General features: G+C 37.7%; 1 protein-coding gene across 2 annotated transcripts in view; it reads right to left on the bottom strand.

The window, feature by feature from the left end:
- Window positions 1-9371: 9371 nt before the first annotated feature.
- VAMP7 (vesicle associated membrane protein 7) overlaps window positions 9372-21896 on the bottom strand; it is a 57454-nt gene continuing 44929 nt past the window's right edge. For both annotated transcript variants that reach the window (XM_004001062.4, XM_045050659.1), the window contains 3 exons: window positions 15961-16028; window positions 13313-13405; window positions 9372-9662 (listed from right to left, as the gene is read on the bottom strand). In XM_004001062.4, coding sequence (XP_004001111.1) covers window positions 9594-9662; window positions 13313-13405; window positions 15961-16028 — 230 coding nt within the window. In that variant the 3' untranslated portion in view covers window positions 9372-9593. The remainder of the gene's footprint in view (window positions 9663-13312; window positions 13406-15960; window positions 16029-21896) is intronic.

Genomic DNA, 21896 nt, shown 5'->3' with positions numbered 1-21896 from the left:
ATTTTCATATATTTCTTAATTTCTTCTTTAATTGCCTGGTTGACCCATTCATTGTTTAGTAAGATGTTCTTTAACCTCCATGCATTTGGAGGTTTTCCAAACTTTTTCCTGTGGCTGATGTCAGGCTTCATAGCATTGTGATCTGAAAATGTGCATGGTATGATCTCAATTATTTTATATTTATCGAAGGCTGTTTTGTGACCCAAAATGTGATCTATCTTGGAGAATATTCCATGTGCACCAGAGAAGAATGTGTATTCTGCTGCTTTAGGATGAAAAGTTTTGAATATATACACCAAGTCCATCTGGTCCAGTGTATCATCCAGGGCCATTGTTTCTTTATTGATTTTCTGCCTAGATGATCTGTCCATTGTTGTAAGTGGAGTATTAAAGTCTCCTGCAACTACCATATTCTTACCAATAAGATTGCTTATGTTTTTGATTGTTTTATATATTTGGTGCTTTCAAATTGGGTGAAAAAACATTTATAATTGTTAGCATTGGGCGCATAAACATTTGTAATTTTTAGCTCTTCTTGATGGATATACCCCATAATTATGATATAATGCCCTTCTCCATTTATTATTACAGCCTTTAGTTTAAAATCCAGCTTGTCTGATATAAATATGGCCACTCCAGCTTTCTTTTGACTTTTAGTAGCATGATAGATGATTCTCCATCCCCTTACTTTCAATCTGAAGGTGTCCTCAGGTCTAAAATGGGTCTCTTGTAGACAGCAAATAGATGGGTCTTGTTTTTTTATCCATTCTGATACCCTATGTCTTTTGATTGGAGCAATTTAGTCCATTTACATTCAGTGTTATTATTGAAAGCTATGGATTTAGAGTTATTGGGTTATCTGTAGGTTTCATGCTTGTAGTGATGTCTCTGGTCATTTGTGGTCTTTGCAACATTCCACTCACAGAGTCCCCCTTAGGATCTCTTGTAGGGCTGCTTTAGTGGTGATGAACTCCTTCAGTTTTTGTTTGTCTGAGAAAACCTTTATCTCTCCTTCTATTCTGAATGACAAGCTTGCTGGATAAAGGATTCTTGGCTGCATATTTTGCCTATTCAGCACATTGAATATTTCCTGACACTCCTTTCTGGCCTGTCAAGTTTCAGTAGATAGGTCTGCTACTCCTGTTATGTCTATCCTTGTAGGTTAAGGCCCATTTGTCCCTAGCTGCTTTCAGATTTCTCTCTTTATCTTTGTATTTTGCCAGTTTCACTATGATATTGTCGTGCAAAAGATCGATTCCTGTTATGTCTGAAAGGAGTTCTCTGTGTCTCCTGGATTTTAATGTCTGCTTCCTTCCCCAGATTGTGGAAGTTCTCAGCTATGATTTGTTCAAGTACACCTTCAGCCCCTTTCTCTCTCTCTTCTTCTTCTGGAACTCCTATGATACAGTTATTACATTTCATTGACTCAGTTCTCTAATTCTCCCCTCATGGTCTAGAATTTTTTTTATCTCTCTTTTTCTCAGCTTCATCTTTTTCCATAATTTAATTTTCTATTTCACTTATTATCCCCGCTGCCTCTTAAATCCTATCACCACCTCTAGTTTATTTTGCACCTCAATTACAGCATTTTTAAATTTATCATGACTATTTTTTGGTTCCTTGATCTCTGCAGCAATATATTCCCTGCTGTCTTCCAAGCTTTTTTCAAGCCCAGCAATTAATCTTATGGCTATTATGCTAAATTCTTGTTCAGTTATATTGTTTGTATCTGTTTTGATCAATTTTTTAGCTGTCATTTCTTCCCGGAATTTCTTTCGAGTAGAATTATTCTTTTCATCATTTTGGCTACTTTTCTGTCCCTTATGTGTTTTAAAAGCTCATTGTGTGTCCTGCACCTGCGAGCACTACTATATTAGAGAGGAGTCATGCACTGCCCAGGGCCTGACCCTTCAGGAGGTGTTTTTTGGAGTGTGTTATTTGCTCTCTGTTGTTGTGACTTTGGTTGCTTTATCTCCCTACTTGTAGTGATGTTTGGACCCTCCACCAGCTGTGCTTTGATTTGTTCATTGAAGTAACCCTGGAAAGAAAACAAACAAACAAAAAAACACAAACAAAAGCCAAAAACAAACAAAACGAAACAATGAAACAACAACAACAAAAAACCCCGCAAACAAACCAGAAAACCCAAAAACACCATCTAAAAAAACAACGGGGTGACGGTGGTGTTGATGAAAGAGGCCTTATCCCTTACCAAGAGAGAAATGACAGGGGCAGGGAAAAAGAAAAGAAAAGAGAATTGACCAGGCAGAGAAACTACAAGGCTTAAATCAGAGAGAGAGAGGAAAATAAAGGAGACATAGAATATGTATAAAGAGAATAGATTATATATGTCTGCTTAAACAAGCCAACAACCAGAATACCAGACTAGAGAAGGGAAGAAATAAGAAGGAGAAAAGGAAGGGGGGAAATATATATATATATATATACATATATACATATATATATATATATATATATATATATATATATATATATAAGAATTGTCCAATAATTAAATTAGAAAATGCAAAACTGCTGGGTGCCTTGGTACTTACTGGTGGCAGTGCTGGTCTGGAGGAGGGGTCGTCTGGTTTGTCAGCATCTATCCCGCTCCAGTAGATATGCAGTTACCAGGTGCAGAGGGGTGTGGTTTCATGTAGGCAGGTCCTGCCTCCACTGTGGACCTGCTGTCTATTCCCTGAAGCCCCACCTTGTTGGTGATGGGGAGAAAAATGGCGACACCCCAGTCTCTCCTCCACGGGCCAGGTTTCTCAAACCACTCTGTTCAGTCCATCCTCAGAGTGCCACAGTCACAAACAAGGCAGTTTTTTCCACTCCGTTGACTCCCACACCTCCCTGGCACTCAGCTGGGATTTAAACCCCGATGTCTTAAAGGGTCTTGCTCCGTGTGCGTCCAGGTTCCAGGGAAGTGCCACTACGTGCCCACTGATATATGGTCTCTGGCTGGTGGGCGCAGGCAGTCTTTGTCCTTCGAATGGTTATATACCTTCTTCCCACAGCTCTCCATGCCTCGAGGGGGTTGCTTTCTTTCACTGAGGACTGCGCCTCTGAACTAGTTACCAAGCCCAGGGCTGGCTCCCCTTCCCCAGGTGCATGAATAGGGCAAACAGCCCCAGTCTGGAGAAAGCCCCACAGAGATTGGATCTTGGTTTTTCTCTTGTCCAGATACAGTCCTACACTTCCCAAGCCTCTCTCTCTCTCTTCCCTTTGTCTCTACGCAGAAGGGGATCCCTCCCATCTGTGCCTGCACCACCTGTTTTATCTCTCCCAGTTTGCAATCACACACCTATGGCCCTCCAGGTTGTCTCTGTGGGCCCCTGGAGACATCTCTGTCACTCTGCAGCCCTGACTCTTGGAATTCAAAGTCTTTTGGCCTCAACACTGCTGTGTTTGAAAGACAAGGGAACTTTGGGTCCCCACATTTCTCCATGTTGGATCTCCTCTTACCCATTCATTCCTTAGTAGGATGTTCTTTAATCTCCATAGATTTGTAGCCTTTCGAAATTTTTTATGGTTGACTTCAAGTTTCATAGCATCGTGGTCTGAAAATATGCATGGTATGATCTGTTGTAGACTCTGGGTCTGGAGTTCTCTCTTGTCCAGCAAGAAAGCAGGACACAGGATTAAAAATGTGAGAGAGGCTAATGTCCAGGAGGAAACAGCACCAAGTAAGGGTCCTTTCTCCATTTTTATTAGGATCAGAAGGCTTACAAACATGGTGATGGATGTGCACAGAGACAATGAAATCATGAACATTAATTCATGGGCGTGAGGGAAAGGGGGTTTTGAAGATATGCAGTAAGGGTTTGGGTCAATACAAAACAAAATCTTGGTTTACAGCTGAGGTGAGGCCCCACCTCTGTTTACCTAAACTGGCCTAGGGGACATGAAAGAGCATGCTACCCCAGGGTCAACAAGGCACCTTTCTTTTGCTAATTAGTTCCACTCTGGGCAACTTCGCTCTGCTACGGTCCATAGCCCTATTTACCTGTTTACCTAATTTGGCCCTTCCTTCCTGTGAAAGCAGCTTTCTGCTATTATACTAAGTTGGGGTGCAATTCCGTCCTGAATACCTAATCTTTTTTACCTCATCTTGGATGTTTTCATCCTGAGATACCCTATTCCTATACCTTTGTCCTATACTGGGGGCCTTCACCCTGCTTGTCCTATACTGGGGGACTTTGCCCCATTTACCTAATCTTATTTACCTAATCTCATTTACCCAAACTTGGGTGTGTACATCCTATGGCTATTTCTTTATGCTTTGTTACCCATAGGTGCAAGCTCAGGAAATTCCTAACCTTATTCCCCACAATGATCTAAATATTTTTGTTCTTGTTGAGGGCTGATTTGCGACCCAGTATGTGATCTATTCTGGAGAATGTTCCATGTGCACTCTAAAAGAATGTGCATTCTGCTGCCTTAGGATGAAATGTTCTGAATATATCTGTTAAGTCCTTCTGGTCCAGTGTGTCACTAAAAGCCATTGTTTCCTTGTTGATTTTCTGCTTATATTGTCTATCCATTGTTTTAAGTGGAGTATTACAGCCCCCTACTATTATTGTAGTATTATTATTGAGTTTCTTTATGTTTGTTATTGTTTTATATATTTGGATGTTCAAGTTGGGGGCATAAATATTTACAACTGTTAGATCTTCCTCATGGATAGACCCCTTAATTATGATGTAATGCCCTTCTTCATCTGTTAGTCTTTGGTGTAATATCTAGTATAAGTATGGCTACTCTGGCTTTCTTTTGATGTTCATTTGCATGATGTTTCTCCATCCCCTCACTTTCAATCTGCTGGTGTCCTTAGGTCTAAAATGAATCTCTTGTAGGCAGCATATAGATGGGTCTTGTCTTTTTTAATCCATTCTGATACCCTATGTCTCTTGATTGGAGCATTTAGCCCATTTACATTCAGAGTGATTATTGATAGATATGAATTTTGTGCCATTGTACTACCTGTAAAGTCATTGTTTCTGGAGATTTTCTCTGTTCCTTTCTAGTCTTTGTGGCTTTTGGTCTTTCTTTCCCTTTAATATTTCTTGTAGTGCTGGTTCAGTGGTCAGGAATTCCTAGTTTTTGTTTATCTGGTTAACTTTTGATCTCTCCTATTCTGAATGCCAGCCTTAGTGGATAAAGTATTCTTGGCATATTTTCCCCATTCAGCACAGTGAGTATATCATACCACTCCTTTCTGGTCTGCTAAGTTTTTGTGGAATGATCAGCTACTAATCTTGTCTTCCCTTGTAGGTTAGGGATTTCTTTTCCCTTGCTGCTTTCAGTATTCTTTCCTTATCTCTGTATTTTGTAAATTTTACTATGATATGTCTTGGTGTTGGCCAGCTTTAGTTGATTTTGATGGGAGTTCACTGTGCCTCCTGGATTTGGACGCCTGTTTCCTTCCCCAGATTAGGGAAGTTTTCAGCTATAATTTGCTCAAATAAATTTTCTGTCCCCCTTTCCTTCTCTTCTTCTGGGACTTCTATGATATGAATGTTATTATGCTTTATGGAGTTTCTGAGTTCCCTAAGTCTACATTTATAATCCAATATTTTTCTTTCCCTCTTTTCAGCTTCATTATTTTCCATAATTTTATCCTCTATATCACTTATTCATTCCTCTGCTTCTTCCATCCTTATGGTCATTAAATCCAGTTGATTTTACACCTCAGTTATAGCATTTTTTATTTCAGCCTAATTTTTAGGTCTTTTATCTCTGCTGTAAGGGACTCCCTGCTATATTCTATGCTTTTCTCAAGCCCAGCTAGTATCCTTATGATAGTTGTTTTAAATTCTGGTTCATATTACTTTTATCTTTCTTGATTAGATCCTTGTCCATGATCTCTTTGTGTTCTTTCTTTTGGGACAAATTCCTGTCTTGGCATTTTGTCTAGGTCTCTGTCTTCTGTATGTTAGGAATGCCTGTTATGTTTCCTACTCCTGACAGTAATGGATCTATTAAGAAGATGTCATATACTGTCCAGGGCCTGGAGCTTCAGTGTTTCTGGTACATGCTGGGTTCACTCTGCTGTTGTGTTTTGGCTGCTGTTTCCCTCCGTTAAGTTCTCTGCAGAGTTTCTCTGCCTGTGTTGGGGAGTGTTTGGACCCTGCCCACTGGTTGGTGGGTTTTAATTAGGTGTGTTTTGGTCTGCTTGTTAAAAGAGGCTAGATCCTATTTCTCTTAAGAGCTGAAGCTTTGAAACACTCTATGGCCAGCAGACTTGGTGTGTGTGTGTGTGTGTGTGTATGTGTATTTGTGGTCCTCTGGGGGAGGGGCCCACTGCTGCTCTCACAGCACACATGCCCTAGTAAAAAAAGCACCTGCAGAACACGGGGGTGGGGTGGGGTGGTGGGGCTTGGCGCAAGCTGCTCAAGACTCCACTGTGGGCGCTGTGCTGCTCACTGAAGTCTGTCCATACTGATGATGGGCAGGGGTAAAAATGGCATCATCCCACTCCTCTCTCATCCCTGAGGAGTTCATGCCCACTGCTGTTCATGAAGCTCTCACAGAAGAGTAAATAATCTCCCCTCATGTGTCCCAGGTATCCCTCAGATCCCTGACTTCACCCTGTGTCTGAGCTGTCTGCCCACCCAATAGCACAGTCCTGTGTTTTATCTGCCCACCCAGCAGCACAGTCCTGTGTTGTACCTCAGGTGCACTGGTTGGGTTTCAAAACTCCAAATTTTAGGGATCTGTCATGGCATGGACCTGCACTGATCTTCTAGGGGAGAGTCTTGCTGTGCTGCAGCTGGTGGTGTGTCCCAGAAGGGCAGTTGCACAAATACACAGGGGCTTGGAGTTTATGGTAAAGTTCAGCAAAAAGCCAACATCCAAGTTAGCTGCCCTCAGCAGGTGCCTCTGCTATGTTAATGAACTCAATGGTACCTAATGACTCTGCTGTCTGTGGAGAGACAGTGCCACCTCTCCTAAATGCACTCCAAGAAGGGGAACTGTCTCTCCCAGTGCCACCCAGAGGATTCTCAGACCATGCTGTCCATTCTTGGGCCTCTGCCCTCCTCCACAGGAACACCTCTATGCCCACCAAGCTCCACCCTGGTGATGGTGTGCACTTCTAAGACTTCAGACTTTGAGCTCTGTTGCTTATAAAAACTTGGGATAATCAGGTCCTCTCATTTTCCCCATCAATGATTTTGGGGAATTTTTAAAAAGTTTATTTATTTTGAGAGAGAGAGAGAGAGAGAGAGCGAGAGCGAGCATGCAAGGCAGGGAGGGGCAGAGGGAGAGGGAGAGAATCCCAAGCTGGCTCCATGTTCAGCACGGAGCCTGATATGGGGCTGATCCCATAACCTGGGATCATGACCTGAGACGAAACCAAGAGTCAGATGTTTAACCCACTGAGCCACCCAGGCACCCCTGGGGAATTGTTTACCTTGTGCACTGCACATGCACTCTCACTCTCCTTCTCTTCTCTCTCCCTAATCAGGGGTTCTGCTTCTCTGCAGCACCCATGATTCTATTCTCCTCCAGATCCCATCTCTACATCTACCTTCCTCAGTGTGGCCTCTTTTCTCCCACTAGTTGTGCAGTTTGTTCTCTAAGTCCTCAGATTGATTTCTTGGGTATTCAGAATGATTTGATATTTATCTGTGCTCAAGTGATGAGGCAAGCATAGGGTCCCCCTATTACTCTGCCATCTTAACTCCTCCTGGGCCACAATTCTTAATGTATTTTTAGCATAAGTGAACTATGATAAAACGTCATCAGACGAAATTAGATTCAAGGAGGAAAGCTCATTGCAGTAGTCTTAAATTTTATTAATGCCTTCAATTTGTGCGTCATTTAAAACAAGATATGTGCTTTCCAAAGCATTCTTATACATAAATAGACCAATGAACAGTTAAGTAATTTATCCCTAAAACATGCACATCATTTTTACTCAGGTGTGTATAAGAAAGGGAAATAAGCTTTTAAGTCTTTTTCTTTGGATTAAAGACATTTGGAAATTATTATTCAGGAATGCCAAATGTTCTCCTGGAAGAAATGTGTTTTCCAGTAGGAAATGCTGATGTAATTAAAAGGCATTAGTGTTGATAAAGAAGACGGAGAAACACTTGTGCTATGTGTGATCACGAAGAGTTCCAGTGGGCCTAAAGTATATGTCAAAGAAATGAATCAGAGAGCATGAATGAAAAGGTGTATGCAGATGGAAGAACAGGTAGCATGAGTCAGATTATGTGACACGTATATATTCAAGGCACGTGACTAGGATTACACAGATGGCTAGGTTTTACAGACTACATTGTTCTTTCATTTGGAAAATAGTCAAATGTAATATAATTTCCATTTACTGGCATTTATTGATAAATAAATGCAATTAGATTTAGGGCAGCAAATGTCCTTTCAGATACACACCAAACTACATAATAGCTAACAGATGCCAGTGTAGCCAAAGCAGTATGATCACACTCCAGTTTTCCCACACTGCAGTTAAATGGATGTTAAACTTTCTGGTATTGTTTCTATACACCATAATGTCTACTCTCAAGTTTCACAAAAGAATTCTTCAAAACTAGTCAGATTAGAGAATTTATTAATCCACAAAGGATACTAAAACTAGTATTCAACAGCAGTCAAACCCAAACCCTAGAGTTGGCAGTTGACTATATTCAGTTTGGGCTTCTCCCAGACTGGAAAAAATTACCCACACTACCTCCTCTTCATACATCTCTAAAACACTAGCACATCCACTGTGGTTCTTTTATTTTTCTCTGGTGAGCCAGAAGAATTTGCCTTTCCATCTCCTATACTACCCATTCTATTAACCGTACAATTGCCCTAATTATCCACCAAAGAGAAAGAAATATATAAAAAACCACAACCTTCAACAATATTTAAACAATCATCTTTTCAAATCAACTGCAATGGGGGAAAGAGAGGATATCAAGCTCTGCAAAGTTTGTGAATGGTTAAAACTTTCTTCCTGAAAGTGAATACTAGGAGGACAAGGTTACATCTGTGTGTTTCTAATGGGCTAGCAAAATGTTCCCCATATGACTGAAAGAAAATGTTTAAAACTTTACCTGCATGGGCTCCTGGAAACAAGCAGCACCAACAAATTAATTACAATTCCCCAAGTAACAACAATTCTCCATTTATATTGTTTTCAAGCACCTAAAACTCTTCAATAGCAAAAGACATTAGGATGAGATGTTAGCAATGCTTTCTCTTGAATACTGTTGTGTGCACAAAGTTCATCCAAAGTCTTAGTAGACAGTGTTTAAGACTGGTGGTTTCTACCTTGGTGATAGCTTTGTGCAATTGCAAACAAAAATGTTTCTCTAAGCAGATGACTCTAGTTAATGAACTAAAGAAACAAAAGCCTTTTTAAGGCTACTGCTGCAATAAATGGTTCAATCTGAAGTGCACTGGAATAAACTGGACAAAGATAAATCTGGAAGCATACAACAAGATTAAAAAAAAGAAATAGAAGAGAGTTGAAGAGACTGGCAGACACCATCTGTCAGTATTCAAAGGCTTGAATCACATGGATTGCTTTTAACTCCTTGTTCTCTCATATCCTTGGTTAATGATAACTTTTCCTTGTTTTATTTCTTCACACAACTTGGCCATGTAAATCCACCACAGAGAGGTGACACAATGATATAGATGAACACCTAGAGGGAGAGGGAAGGCAATTTTTTTTCTTGAATCTATCATAGGCTCATAAATATAAAGCAAAGCAAAAACCTATTAACAGATATTAGTTCCATTACAGTAGCAGTTGTGTAATAATATAATATACCAACCAAGTATTTTCAAAGGTAGAAGTGGAATTAAAATGATCCTTTTTATTATAGCTCTCACACGTTTGAATTCCACTATACTTTCTTCATTGGGAGAGAAAGCACTGGAGTTGTTTCTCTTCACTAGGAACCAGGCAGAATCAAGCTACATGAGTTAACTCTCATGAAACATCATTAATTATCAAGATCGCAAATTATCATAATTCTCCTGAAGTATAATTTTATTATGAAGCACATTTTTAGATTTTACACATGCATTGCTTTTCATTATTAGGATGATTAGAAATATTTAAAAGTATAAGGAGAGATTCTACATCTATATAATCTATGAGCAAGAATGTTATGAAACTTTTAGTGAATAATGATATAATTACAATTACCGAATCAAAGGAAAGCTGACGATACAAGTAACAGTAAAAACACTAGTCCTATTGTAGATGTGTTAGCTTTTTAACTGTATTGTAATTTTAAAGTATGATTTTTTAATGGTATATGCTTGTTCACATTACTAAATTCCAAAGATATATTTATTTTAAAAATTAGGTTCACTGCATTAATTTAGTCATTTGTCTTTCTTTAAATTTCAACTTTTTTGAGATCTTTAAGTGGCTGATTTCATTACTCAGTGCCTGGAAAAAAATACATTTATGAATTCCATGCTCACTTCCAAAAGTCAGCAGAGTGTTTTTGCCTACTCTATAAATGTCAGGGACGGGGATGGTTTATAGCAAATTCTGGCTATTAATGAATAGTTTAAACTCTACACACACACACACACATACACATACACACAGACAACACACACACACACACACACACACACACACACACACACACACACACAGATATTCCAATTTGACATGAAGTTGACTATTTGCCACAGACGAAATATAAGGATTTTTAAAGCTAAAGTACAATATATTAGGTGACAACAGCTTTTGGGAAAGACTGATACTGCATTAAGAGCGGTGCTATGCATGTAGTAAGTAATCAATAAATACAGTCTGAATTTAACAATAATCTAGCTTTATAAATCAATCTAAATTCCCAGACCCAAGCAGAAGGAAGAAGGCTAAGCTAAGGAGCCTAGAATGTGCCACCTGAGTATCCTGAGCAAGGAAACATTCAAGGCCATGGCACAATTTCCAGTATGACATCAACAGATCGATGGCTGCCCTTCTCTGTTAGGTAGATCCAGCTATCTAAACCGGAGGTCTTTCAACAGGGGGTCAAGGAAAAGTGGAGCTGATTCAGAGGAATCTGCTCAGAATTAACTTTGGGCTTCTGCAAATGGCAACAGGATAGGGAGAAAGGCTGCTTTGCCCAGCCACAAACTACCTTCAATGTAAAGCATCTTCCTCCCACTCTCCTTAGAGCAGCAAGTCTCAAACTTTTGGTTCAGAACCTCTTTATACTCTTAAAATTTACTGAGGATTCCAAATAGCTCTTAAAATAAAAATAATAGACCCATTAGAGATAAACATGACTATTTTTCTCCAAGGTCAGTTTTATGTGTCAATTTTGCTAGGCTACAGTACACAGTTACCCAATCAAACACAAATCTAGGTGTTACTGTATTTTGTAGATGTGATTAAAGCTCATATATCAGTTGCTTTTCAGTAAAGTAGATTATCCTACATAATCTGAATTAGCCTAAATCAACCAGTTAGAAGTCCTTAAGGGAAGAGCTGAGGTTTCCTTGATGAAGAAGAAATTATGCCTGTGTATTACAGCTTTGTTCCTGCCCCAGAGGTCCAGCCTGCCCTTCCTGACAGCCTGCCCTGAGGATTTTGAACTTGCCTAGCCGTTCCCACCATGGCATAAGCTACTTCCCTGTGATGCATATCTTAATATATATCCGGAGAAATTCAAGGAGATGGTACATCTGTTACAAGGACAATTCCATGGGAAAAAAAAAAGGTTATACTAAGAATAATAAGAGTTCTTAGAAATTTAAAGCGTGGCTATGAAAAATAAATACATAGAATGAAGAGAGCTGAAAAGAAAATTAACTTGCAGGAAGAGTGAACTGAATGATTCTTCCAGAATGCAATGCAAAAAGGAGTTTAAGCATATTAAAATGGTTACCAGACATTTAGGATAGTTCAAAGAGGTCCAATTTATTTTTACATAGGGGTTACAAAAGGAGAACAGCATATAGACTCATTTATATTTATAGACAAGAGAAATACTAGATAAGAGAACTACTAAATAAACATTATGAAACAGAACTCATAATGCATTAAAGGAATACTACATAATAGCCACTTAGTATTTTATCCCAGAAATGAAAGGATAATTTTAAGTACATTTATTAATGTAATTATTTATATTAATATTAAATGTAGATAGTCATATTATTAATTCATTGGGAACAGAAATATCATTTCCCAAAATTAAATGCCTATTCCTGACTAAAACTTTAGGCAATCTAGAAACAAAAATAAAATTATTTAACTTGAAAATAAAAATCTAACAAGAATTCATAGTACCTATTACTCTTAAAAATGAAATATTAGAAGCATTCCTATTAAAACCAGAAACTAAAGATGCCACTGACACCATAATTATTCCACATTGCTAGTAACTTTAAATTATATATATATATATATACGTATACATACCTATATGTAATTATACAGAATTATATATAATGTGCATGTATAAATTTGATGAGGTTGAAATTATTAACAGATGGTATCATAATTTACCTATAGCAGGGGCCAGCACATTACAGCCCATGGCTTGTGAGCTAAGAATGGTTTTTATATTTTTAAAGGTTTGTTTTAAAAAAAAAGGATATGTGACAGAGACTACATGCAGCCTAAAAAGCCTAAAATATTTACTACCTGGCACTTTACAGAACGTTTGCTGACTCCTGACAGAAGAATCAGAATACAGAATAAACTGACCAACTACTATAACTATTAAGAGTTATGGAAAGTTGCCAGACAGAAAAACAGATTAGAAAAGAGAAAAGAGAAATAAAGAAATGGAACATGCAATCAACTAGAAAATAGAAATGTAATTAGAAAATATGGAGTCAATTACAAAATGTATTTTTTTAAATACAAAAGGAGAGAGAGGGAGACACAGAATCCGAAGCAGGCTCCAGGCTCCGGGCTGTTAGCACAGAGCCCAACACGGGGCTCGAACTCACGAACCGTGAGATCATGACCTGAGCCGAAGTCGGAGGCTCAACCGACTGAGCCACACAGGCGCCCCACAAAATGTAATTTTAAAAGAACGCCATTTCAGTAGTGACAAAAACATTAAATATCCAGGAATATTTGGAATGCCTTGCATGACTCCTTACATATAAACATTCTCAATAGCAAGATGAGATGTAAGTAGAATATTTTGGAGTGAATTCATAGCAAAGCCTCTTCTTGCTCATGTGTCTTACCACTGAAAGTTATATGTAGCTCATTTCAGAGTGCTAACAACTGAGAAAGAATTCCAGCTTCGAACTTCTTAAAGTTTGAAAAATAAAGTAACACACTATAATGCCAAAAACTTACGATTGATACGATGATGATGATGATAGTGAGCTTGAGATTCTTCATACACATGGCTCGTGCAAGATTTCTGCTGGTTGTTTTGAAGGTCACAGACTAGGGGAAAAAAACATGAATTATTTGATCCCTGGCACTGACTGCATGACTGATTTGTAGTAATTTCTGTAAACATTTTACTTTCATTAATCATGTTGAATCAAGAATTTATTACTGTCATCACAGGTAGAGACTAGCCATTCATAATCACTAGTTCTCAGAAGCAGGACTCTGTCAGGTATACAGTAAGCAGTATGAGCCCACTGGAAAAGCTTCTCCCCTTTTTCTTCTCCACCAAAGTAATATGTATGGTGCCAAGCATCAGAAGTGGTTCTTCCTGCTAGTGTGAAAGCCTTTTCCTCTTTACGCTTTTCCAGTAAGAAAGGTTCCCTCTAAGTCAGTTGTTTGCAAACACATTTGCCTGTTCTGCCTAATATAATTGTGGGATTCGAGCCATAAAAATCTGTTCAATTTCCACAAGAAGGTGATGTATTTACTTGTATGAGGCCCAAAACCCAAGGAACTTTGCTTCATCCGTTATCCATTTTCTTCTGCAAGAGTGACTTCTCAATAATTCCCACCAGGACACAAACAGTTTAAAACAACCGAACAACAAAATTCCCTAATAGCCCAGCAATTCCACTCCTAGGTATATACCAAAGTTGTATGCTCAAGTTCACCAAAAGTGGAAGAAACATTTCAATTATACATATACTTCAGATACTCAAGAAGGTAGAGGAAAGTATGCATCTGCAAAGGAAACATGTGTAAGATCTAAAAAAGAACCAAATCAAACTTGTAGAGACAAAAAATACATGAGGAGGGAATAATAACAGATTACAAACCACAAAAGAAACGTAATAGAAAGTATCCGAAATGAAATGCAGAAAGAAAAAAGGCTGAAAAAATGAACAGATCAATGGGACAAAATAGAGAATCTAGAATTAGAATGGAATCCCAACAGGTGAGCATGGATAAACAAATTGTGGTAGGTAAATTTATACAATGGAATAGTATAAAACAATAAAATAAACTATTACCACGTGCAACAATGTGGATGAATCTCATAGGCCTAATAGTGAAAGAGGCCAGAGAGAAAACAGTATATAACATATGAATCCATTTCTATACATTTAAAAACAAGCAAAACATCATCTAGAGTGAAATAAGTCATAAAATGGCTACTTCTGTTGGGGATTATTAATAGGAAGGAGCATGAGGCAGCTTTCTGAGGTATTGGAAATGTTTTTTATCTTGACCTAAGCAGTGGTTACATAGGTATAGATATATGTGTAAAAGATTACTGAATGGTACACTTGCCGCACTTTATCCTATATAGGTTATTCCTCCATAAAGAGAGACATCTGTTAGTTAATTAGTATCTTTCGTTATTCCGGGTCACACAGCCAACAAAATTAAAGACTTATTTGGAAAGTACAAACTATACTAACACTGGCCAAACACAGACTGTTCTAGCTAAATATAGGGCAATCTTCATAGATTAAGAATTTGGTCTGCAGATCTGGAATCAGATACTTCTTTGCCCCATAGCAATGGGTGACAAAGTGAGCCATTATAAAAACCTGGTATTCTGACTTGCTGTATGGTACCACCCTTCCTCCAATTTCCATGTGCTTTGACTGAAATAAAACTATTATCCTCCTAAGAACTATTGTTAATAGATGTCTCTATAAAACTAACAATAACAGTAAACACTGAAATAGCTCTTATTTTGCACCAGATACTGTGTTAGGCATTTTGCATGCATTACCTGCTTTAATGAGGTACATCTCCATTTTACAGATGATGAGGACTGAGGCATAGAGAGGTTAAGTAATTTGCCTAAGATCACAAAACTACTAAGTGGCAAAGATGTGATTCATCCCAGGCATCCTGACTGTGGAGCTTGTGCTCCTAACCACTACGATCTAGCTGCCAGTAAGAATAAACATGATTACTTACTGATCCATTTCAAGGTGTAAACTACTCTATATTTAAATTTGTAATTGTGTAGACCTAAAATTTAACTGATCTCTGCCCTCCATCTACTCACAGTATATCTATCATCTTTTCCTCAAAACCTTCATCCACTTTCCCGATGGAAAGTGCAAAGACACATATAACTGTAGCATAAGTAGCGCTCATTGGCCCCTCCCAATATCAAATGGCTCTTGCTTGATACAATGAAGGCTCAAGCTGCCATGGTCGGCAAGAAAGAGACTGAACTGTTCAGTTTTCATGATTCATGCTGGATCACAACTGGCCTGCATATTTGTTTCATGTTTCACAAAATGTATAGAAACTGGTATATGCTGCTGAGCTAAATTATAAAGGCACCAATCTAAAGCTTTACAAAACTGTTTCCATACTGTATATTGAGTATATTCCCCAAACCAAAATTTTCTTAATGGCTTCTAATGGGTTGTGGCTTTTATTCTATACCTATACCTCATTATTATCCTCATCGTCACAACATTATCACATAATGGAGGTTAGAAAGGAAAAAAAATCGCAAATTATTAAATTTAACATATTTCCCTATTATGTTAGCCATCAACCACAGTTTCTCTACTTTATTTAGACCCTGAAAAAACATTACCATATCCCATACTTACCGAATCCACAAGATTTTCTGTTTTATCTATCAATAATTCCAATCTTTCTCCTCGCTGAGCTACCAAATCTGAAAATGTTGGGAAAAAAACCCAGTAAATATCATTTTATATTATAAATCTTCTATTTTTGTTTTTAAGACAAATATGATTTTAATTGTAGTTGGTACTCTTGACAACTCATTTACTACAGGAGCACCTTTAAGTAATAAAAGACTTTAGTAAAGCTGACCAACGAAAGTAGGGATTGGCAGATTTTGTTTCTGTAAAAGGCCAGATACTAAATGTTTTAGGCTTTCTGGGGCAAATGGTCTCTGCTGCAATTACTCAACTCTGTCAGACATAGACAATATGTAAACAAATGGGCATGATGGTATTCCAATGAAACTTTATGTGGATTTGATCCAAAGGCTATAAGTTTGTAAAGCTCTAAATTAAGGGTATGATTTGAGAGTTTTCAAAAATGGAGCCCTCAACATGAGTGAGAGTTGGACACTTCCAGAATTTCAGTGTGAGAAGTTCCACAGATGCTCTCTCCAACAAAACAACTATAACTTGAAAAATTATGAAAACAAACCACAGCCACCACCATTTAAAGTGTCCTACGGGCATACAGAAAATGGGAGAAACATACACAAGAAAATTAATTCTTAGTAAAAACAGTGAGTCTACAGCATTTGAGCCATGACCTGCCCCATCTTTCAGCACACTGACACAGAAGTTCTAGTCCTGGCAAGTAAGGCCAGGAGGCTCTCTTTCCCTCCAGGTCCCGGTCAAAGGCTATGCTTTCTCCCCACAAGGGACAAGTCATTAACATTTCTCCTCCTATCCCACGCTACCCCTAGCTCCATAATGCAAAAGCTCTGTTCCAGCAAGGCACACCTGATAGGCCTGGGTTCCTTTCCTTCACCTACTGCCACACACAGGGCAGAAGCTCTATTGGAAGCTTTATTAGATTACACTGGAGTAATTTATGTCTGGGGGACCTCTTACCAAAGAATACAGCAATTAGCCTGCAATTAGTGGAGGCTGACATCTGGGTGTGACAGCAACAGAGGCAGACCAGCTATCAGCCTGACAGGGAGATTAGGAAAAGAGACACTCGAAGAGGATTGTGTCATTCCAGGGTGACTGCATATGCTCAAGGCTATTCCCTCTGAGAAATGACATTAGAAGCTGCACACTGTAGGAGAACTCAAGTTCAAAGAAAAAGTGCAGCCCAGTCACTAAGCAAATAAACAACAAAACAACAAACTCTGGAGGATGGGAATCAGTACCCAGAGTTGCTATGATACATTACCTAAAACACCCAGTTTTCAACAAAAAAATTATGATATGAAAAAAAGAGGAAACTGTGATCTACAGGGAAAAGAGCACAGGTTGGAAACTTACCTGGGGGGGGGGGTGTCAGCTATTGGACTTAGCAGTGGAATGATATTTAAAAATCAGTCACAGAAGGAAAGCTTATGGGGTGAAGCAAAAGCAGTTCATAGAAGGAAATTTAAAGCAGTAAACATCTACATTAAAAAGAAGAAAAATGTTATGTACTGAATCATATCCCCCCAAATTCATATATTGAAGCCCCTAACCCCTAATGTGATGGCTTTGGAGATAGGGGCCTTTAGGAGATAATTAGGTTTAGATGAGGCCATGAGGGCTTATGGTAGGATTAGTGCACTTGTAAGAAGAGACACCAAAGAACTTACTCTGTCTTACTTTCTACCATGTTAAGACATAGTGATAGGGGCCACCTGCAATCTGGGAAGAGAGTTCTCACCAGAATCTGACTAGGTAGAATATGACTAAGAAGGCACCTTGATCTTGGACTTCAAGCCTCCAGAATTGTGAAACAATGAATTTCTGTTATTTAAACCACACAGTCTACAGTAATGTTTTTATAGTAGCCTGAGCAGAGTAAGAAAAAAAGATTTCATACTAATAACCTTTCTACCTTAATGAATTGGAAAAAGGAAGAGCATACTAAATCCAAAGCTAACAGAAGGAAGGAAACAAAAATTAGAACAGAAAAATTTAAAACACAGTAGAGAAAAACACTAGAGAAAAATCAGTGAAACCAGAAATAGGTTTTTGGAAAAGATCAACAAAATTGACAAATCTTTGCATAAACTGACCAAAAAAAAGCAAGGAGAGACAACTCAAATTACTGAAATAATCACTATCAACTTCACAGAAGTGAAAGGGATCCTAAGGGAATGCTACGAATAAGAGTATGTCAATGCATTAGATAACTTAGATAAAATGGGCAAATTCCTAGAAAGACATAAACCATCAAAACAGACTCAAGAAGAAACAGACAATTTGAACAGTTATAATAGACTGAATAATTATAATTTTTAAATTTGAGTACAGTTGACCCACAATGTTACATTCGTTTCAGCTGCACAACACAGTGATTCAACTTCTGTTATGCTCTGCTTACAAGTGTAGCTACCATCTGTCACCATATACTACTATCATTGACTATATTCCCTATGCTCTACCTTTCACCCTTATGACTTGTTAACTCCCATAACTGTATCTCCCACTCCCCTTTCCCTATTTTGCCCATCTCACACCATCCTCCCTTCTTGCAGCCATCAATTTTTTGCCTATATTTATGAGGCTATTTCTGCTTTTTTGATATATTCATTTGTTGTTTAGATTCCACACATGACTGAAATCATATGGTATCTGCCTTTCTCAGTATGACTTAATTTAACTTAGCATAATACCCTCTAGCTGCAACCATGTAGTTACAAATGGCAAGATATCTTTTTTATAGCTGCATAATATTCCATTATATGTACATACCACAACATTTTTATCCATTCATCTATCAATGAGCACTTAGCTTGCTTCTATATCTTCCTTATTGTAAATAATTCTGGAATAAACATAGGTATGCACATATCTTTTCCAATTAATGTTTTCATTTTCTTTGGGTAAATACTCTGAGGTGCAATTATTGTATCATATGGTATTTTGATTTTTAATTTTCTGAGGAACTGCCATACTGTTTGGACAGAGGCTGTAACAATTTATGTACCCACAAACACTGCATGAGGGTTTTTTCCCACATCCTCACAGGTACTTGTTGTATCTTGTGTTTTTGATACTAGCCATTCTCACAGATGTAATGTGATATTTCATTGTAGTTTTGATTTGCATTTTCCTGATGAGGAGTGATGTTGAGCATCTTTTCGTGGGTCTGTTCGCCATCTAGTTGTCTTTGGCAAAATGTCTATTCAGGTCTTCTGCCCATTTTTTAATCAGGTTATTTGGGGCGTTGAGTTGTACAAGTTTTTAAAATATATTTTAGATATTAAACCCTTATCAGATGTGTCATCTGCAAATATCTTCAACTAAGTACATTGCCTTTTTGTTTTGTTGATGGTTTCCTTCACTATGCAAAAGCTTTTTATTTTGATGCAGTCCCAATAGTTAATTTTTGCTTGTTTCCCTTGCCTCAACAGACCTATCTAGAAAAATGTTGCTAAGGCAATGTCAAAGAAATTACTTCCAGTGTTCTCTTCTAGGATTTTTATGGTTTCAGGTTGCACATTTATTTCCTTAACCCATTTTCAGTTTACTTTCATGTATGGTTAAAGAAAGTGGCCCAGTTTCATTCTTTTGTATGTAGCTGTCCAGTTTTCTCAACACCATTTCTTAAAGAGAGTGTCTATTCGGAGTCTTTTGTGGTTCCATACAAATTTTAGTTTTAGTTGTTCTAGTTCTGTGAAAAATACTACTGGTATTTTAATAGGGATTGTATTGAGTCTGTAGATTGCTTTGGGCTAGTGTGGACATTATAACAATATTAATTCTTCGAATCCATGAGCATGGGATAATAGCTTTCTGTTTGCTTTTGTTGTCTTCAATTTCTTTCATGGACCTTTTTCTAGTTTTCAGATTACAAGGCTTTTGCCTCCTTGGTCAAATTTATTCCTAGGTAGTGTATTTTACTGTATCTTATTTATTTTATTTTGGTACAACTGCAAGTGGAATTTTTTAAATTTCTCCTTCTGCTACTTTAGTTATAAGCATACAAACTACTGATTTCTGAGTATTATTTTTGTATCCTGCAATTTTACTGAATTTATTACCTCTAGTACATTTTGGTGGAGTCTTTAGGGTTTTCTATGTATACTATCATGTCATCTGCAAAGAGACAGCTCAACTTCTTCTTTTACCAATATGGATGCCACTTATTTCTTTTTACTGTCTGACTGCTATGGCTAGGACTTCTAGTACTATGTTGAATAAAAGTGGTGAGCGTGGACATTCTTGTCTCATTGCTGATCTTAAAGGAAAAGCACTGCAATTTTTACCATTGACCATGATGTCAGCTGTGGATTTATCATATGGCTTTATTATATTGAATTATGTTCCTTCTAAAACCAGTTTGCTGAGAGTTTTATAGTGAATGGATATTGAATTTTGTCAAATGCTTTTTCCCCACCTATTGAGATGACTGTATGACTTTTATCCTTTGTTTTGTTGATATGGTGTATTTCATTGATTGATTTATAAATGTGTAACCATCCTTGCATCCCCATAATCAATCCTACTTGATTGTGGTAATGATCCTTTTAACGTATTGCTGGATGTGGTTTACTAATATCTTGTCGAGGATTTTTGAATCTATGTTCATCAGGGATATTGACCTGTTTTCTTTTTCTGTGATGTCTTTGTCTGGTTTTGATATCAGGGTAATGCTGGCCTCATAGAATATATTTGAAAGATTTCCTTCCTCTTCTACTTTTTGGAATAGTTTGAGGAGAATGGGTACTAACTCTTCTTTAAATGTTTGGTGGAATTCCCCTGTGAATCCATCTGGTCTTGAACTTTTAATTTTTGGTAGGTTTTTAATTCTGATTTAATTTTGTTACTAGTAATTGGTCTTTCAGATTTTCTCTTTCTTCTTAATTCAGTTTTGGAATATTGTATGTCTCTAGAAAGTTATCCATTTCTTCTAGGTTGCCCAATTTCTTGGCATGTAATTTTTCAAAGTAGTCTATTATAACCTTTTTATTACTTTGGTGTTGGTGATTACTTCCATTTCATTTCTGATTTTATTTATATGGGTCCTTCTCTATTTTTCTTTCCTTCTTTCCTTCCTTCCTTCCTTCCTTCCTTCCTTCCTTCCTTCCTTCCTTCGAGTGAGTGAGTGAGAGAGAGAGCACACACAAATGGAGGAAAGGGGCAGGGGGAGAGAAATAATCTTAAGCAGGCTCTGTGCTCAGCAAGGAGACTTATGCGTGGGTTGATCCCACAATTGTAAGATCATGACCCAAGCCAAAATCAAGAGTTGGACGCTTAACTGACTGAGCTACCCAGGTACCCCTTTATTTTTTAAATTAAAATAATTTTATGCATTTGAGTTATTTCAGTATTTAATAATATAATTTTACTTTGAGAGCCATTTAAGGCCTTAACTGTGTGACAGGTGGTGTTTAGCCATCATATAAACTGTTTTGTTTAGTAAACAATCAGGTAATTAGTAAAAGGCATATTTATAGAAACAAGAAAAATATAGATTAATATATAGTATATATATTACATACCAACATGGTTCACTGGCTTTCTATATATATATATATATATATATATATATATATATATATATATATAAAACAGAGCAAATTACAAACCCAGGGTCTACCAGTGCTGCCAGTGAAAAGTTTTTTAGATGTCAGGCTTGAAGCATCCTCAAATGGGAGTTGGAACAAACAGCAGGAATCAGAAGGGTTTTTCTGGTTTGTAATCCAAATGTCTGTGATGATCTTTTTGAATGGCCCATTTTAAGAAGGGATTATTAGTATAAATTGGGGAAAGGAGAATGAAAAAGAAAGGTACAACCATCATAAGAGAAGTTTGATGTCTTTCGCAGGTTCACAGGAATGAGAAGGCACATTAGTTTGCTCATTAGTTTCCTGTGA

This window comes from Felis catus, chromosome X (genome assembly GCF_018350175.1).
Source record: "Felis catus isolate Fca126 chromosome X, F.catus_Fca126_mat1.0, whole genome shotgun sequence".
In the NCBI taxonomy this organism is placed as follows: Eukaryota; Metazoa; Chordata; class Mammalia; order Carnivora; family Felidae; genus Felis; species Felis catus.
The sequence above is the reverse complement of the archived record's forward strand: the minus strand, read 5'-3'. Positions and strand labels throughout refer to the sequence as shown.